This window comes from Sinocyclocheilus rhinocerous, unplaced genomic scaffold, assembly GCF_001515625.1.
Source record: "Sinocyclocheilus rhinocerous isolate Xijiao unplaced genomic scaffold, SAMN03320098_v1.1 scaffold2323, whole genome shotgun sequence".
In the NCBI taxonomy this organism is placed as follows: Eukaryota; Metazoa; Chordata; class Actinopteri; order Cypriniformes; family Cyprinidae; genus Sinocyclocheilus; species Sinocyclocheilus rhinocerous.
In genome coordinates this window covers 70,710-73,496 of record NW_015664979.1, presented here as the reverse complement: position 1 = coordinate 73,496, position 2,787 = coordinate 70,710, and the positions used below count along the sequence as shown (strand labels likewise).

The 2,787-nt window shown below is 37.5% G+C and overlaps 1 protein-coding gene across 1 annotated transcript in view; it reads left to right on the top strand.

Annotated features, from left to right (window-relative positions):
- The first annotated feature begins 208 nt into the window (after positions 1–208).
- Positions 209–2,787, top strand: part of LOC107730476 (dysbindin) — a 27,465-nt gene continuing 24,886 nt past the window's right edge. Inside the window, exon 1 of the mRNA XM_016541319.1 lies at positions 209–469. Within this exon, the coding sequence (XP_016396805.1) occupies positions 427–469 (43 nt within the window). The 5' untranslated portion in view covers positions 209–426. The remainder of the gene's footprint in view (positions 470–2,787) is intronic.

Here is a 2,787-nt window from a genome sequence, read left to right as displayed (position 1 = left end):
TGTACACAGAATAAGTTTATAGTTCATTTAAAATGAGTAAGTGTTTAGTGCACATCATCTGATGTTACAGAAACATGGTTCTCCTTTCATGGAATGACATGTAAGAAAGAGACGTTAGTCATTACATAACCCCTCCCTCCGTCCTCTGTCTGATCCCATCTATAAATTCTACTGTCCTCCTCCCACAAGAGTGGATTTGGTATGATCCACTTGCCCAAGACCTGAGGTCTGGGTCTGAGCAGAGAGATACGGCCACTGGCGCTGCTGCAGAGGACGTGCACGACTGAATCTACTGCCTAAAGCCTCGCAGAGAGAGAGAAAGAGGGGGGAGATAAGCTGTGCTAGAGTCCAGTCTTGCTCTGGGACGGCAGACTGACTGAAGCTGCTGGTAGTTTTACAGCTGTGCATCTCTGTCACTCTGGAGTCATGAGCTCAAAGGGGACGAACCTCCACAACAAACGTCTGCCGTGTGAGTATTTCACCTTTAGTCGACTTATTTTGTTCATCTTCTTAAACTTGGCTTCACATTAAGCATGACATATGACCAGTCATTAATTAACAGAAGAATCATTGTGTCCTTAAAGAATATGTATAAGAAAGACCGGGGCTAGTTGTCACATTTTTACCCCAGTGAATATTTCTCATTGTATGTTTATTTTTTGATTATCATTTTTACAAGATACAAACCATAAAGTCTTGACAGCTATTGAACATTTCCATCTTCTCTGCCCAGTAAGTTTACTTTTCACTGTTATTAAACATGCCAACCTGTTATAATAAACATAAAGTAAACATTCACATAATCTACATATGAGAATGTAAGTCAAAACATATTACCTGTTATTTTCACTGGAGTATCACCAATAACACCATTAAATAGGCCTCCCTTATTTGTACTCATCACTTCCTTGGCTGAATAAGGAAAGATGATCTAAAACGGTCTGAGCTGTGGCTCTGTTTTATTTTAGCCTATCATAGTTTCCTGTGTAGACTGCAGGGATTTCATTTATAACCTCATTGTGGAAAGTCTTGCTTAGTTTTCTTAGTATTCTTTTTAAATGTTATGTAGAATTTCTATTTTAAGGGGCTTCAGTCATTGTGTTGACCACACATTTAAAGAGCCAGATTGGCTTGATGAACCTGCCAAAGCTTAGAGAGCAAAGACGTACTTGGTTCTAGATTTGTTGCGTGTACCCTGACTGCAATCCCTCTAAATGGGATTGTTTTTCTGCCATTTTTAGCAGATGGACTGTGGGTACAATCCAAGTTCCCACACTCATTGGTCACACACACACACACACACACACACACACACACACACACATGCTTGGAGGTTGAGACTAGAAATTAGATTGGCCACAGGAGAATTTGCCTCACTATCTTTCAATTTTGCTGACATTATGAGTAAAATGTCCATGTCTGTCAAAGAGATTTAGAGATTTGTGCCCCAGATGTTTAAGATGGTGTCATTCAGGTTTTGTGAAATGACTCTACAGGAATTGTACTTGTCTTGGAATTTGCTAATTGTCTTGGCTTGTGTGACTAATGCTTATGATAATGTTTCTGATTTGTCAAAAGGCCACATGGTAAAATGGAATGAAGGTGGATAGATAGATAGACAGATAGACAGACAGACAGACAGACAGACAGATAGACAGGCCACATGGCAAAAAGGAATGAAGGCAGACAGACAGATAGACAGACAGATAGACAGACAGACAGACAGATAGACAGATAGACAGATAGATAGATAGATAGATAGACCATCAGTATGGTATTCAATAATAATTTGATGGTATTCATTGTAAAAAAGTATTCATAAATCCAGAAAATCAAATGGCGGTGGAAGATAGCATAAAAATGGGAAGAAATTTCACTGACGTTACAAGGAAACATTTCATCTATTTACTTTAGGAGCTTGTTTTAATGACATCTGAGAAAAAGATAACATTCCTTTTGGTGGACAGCACAGACTTCTCTACTCCCCGTTTCATACTTTTCTCATGACTCATTATCAAGTCAGTCATCCCGTGGACTCTACTAGAAATTCCTCTCAGTTTGTTCAACTCACACTGTTCTTTGTGGTACTTTACTGTGAATCTTAGTTTATCTAAGCAGAACAGCTGAATTGGGGGTTGCCTTATTAAAGATGCTGAATTAAATGTGTCTAGGAGGTTAGCGTGTGTGAATGATTTCGTTGTCAGATCGCTAGAGAGATTTGGGGTGTTTTCTGGGTTTTGTTTCCTTATTTCTAAAACTCGCATACCCACACATTCCGCACACACAAAAGCAACTCCCACTATTACTAATTCAGTTAGTTTAGGAAACCACAGATATGCGTGTAGATTTGACACATGGCATGACAGGGGATTTCTGTTTTATACAGTAACTATCTATGCTTTTGTTATATTATCAGACTTTCAGAAATACGCTCTAGTAATACTTAGACACTTAAATGTAATTAATTGTATTATCTGCACAATAGTAAGAAAATTAATAGGATGCCAAACAGGATTGAAGCCAAGAGCCAAAGTCAACAGATGGTTCTACTATGAAGTTATTTTTTATTTAAACTGTGATAATAGCAATGCATTTCTACTTCTTTTTGATATATATATATATATAGATAGATAGATAGATAGATAGATATACATAGATATATATATGTATTTACATTTTGATACAGTTCATCTGCAAGTTAAAGGGGTCATATGATGTGATTTAAATTTTTCCTTTCTCTTTGGAGTGTTACAAGCTCTTGGTGCATAAAGAAGATCTGTAAAGTTG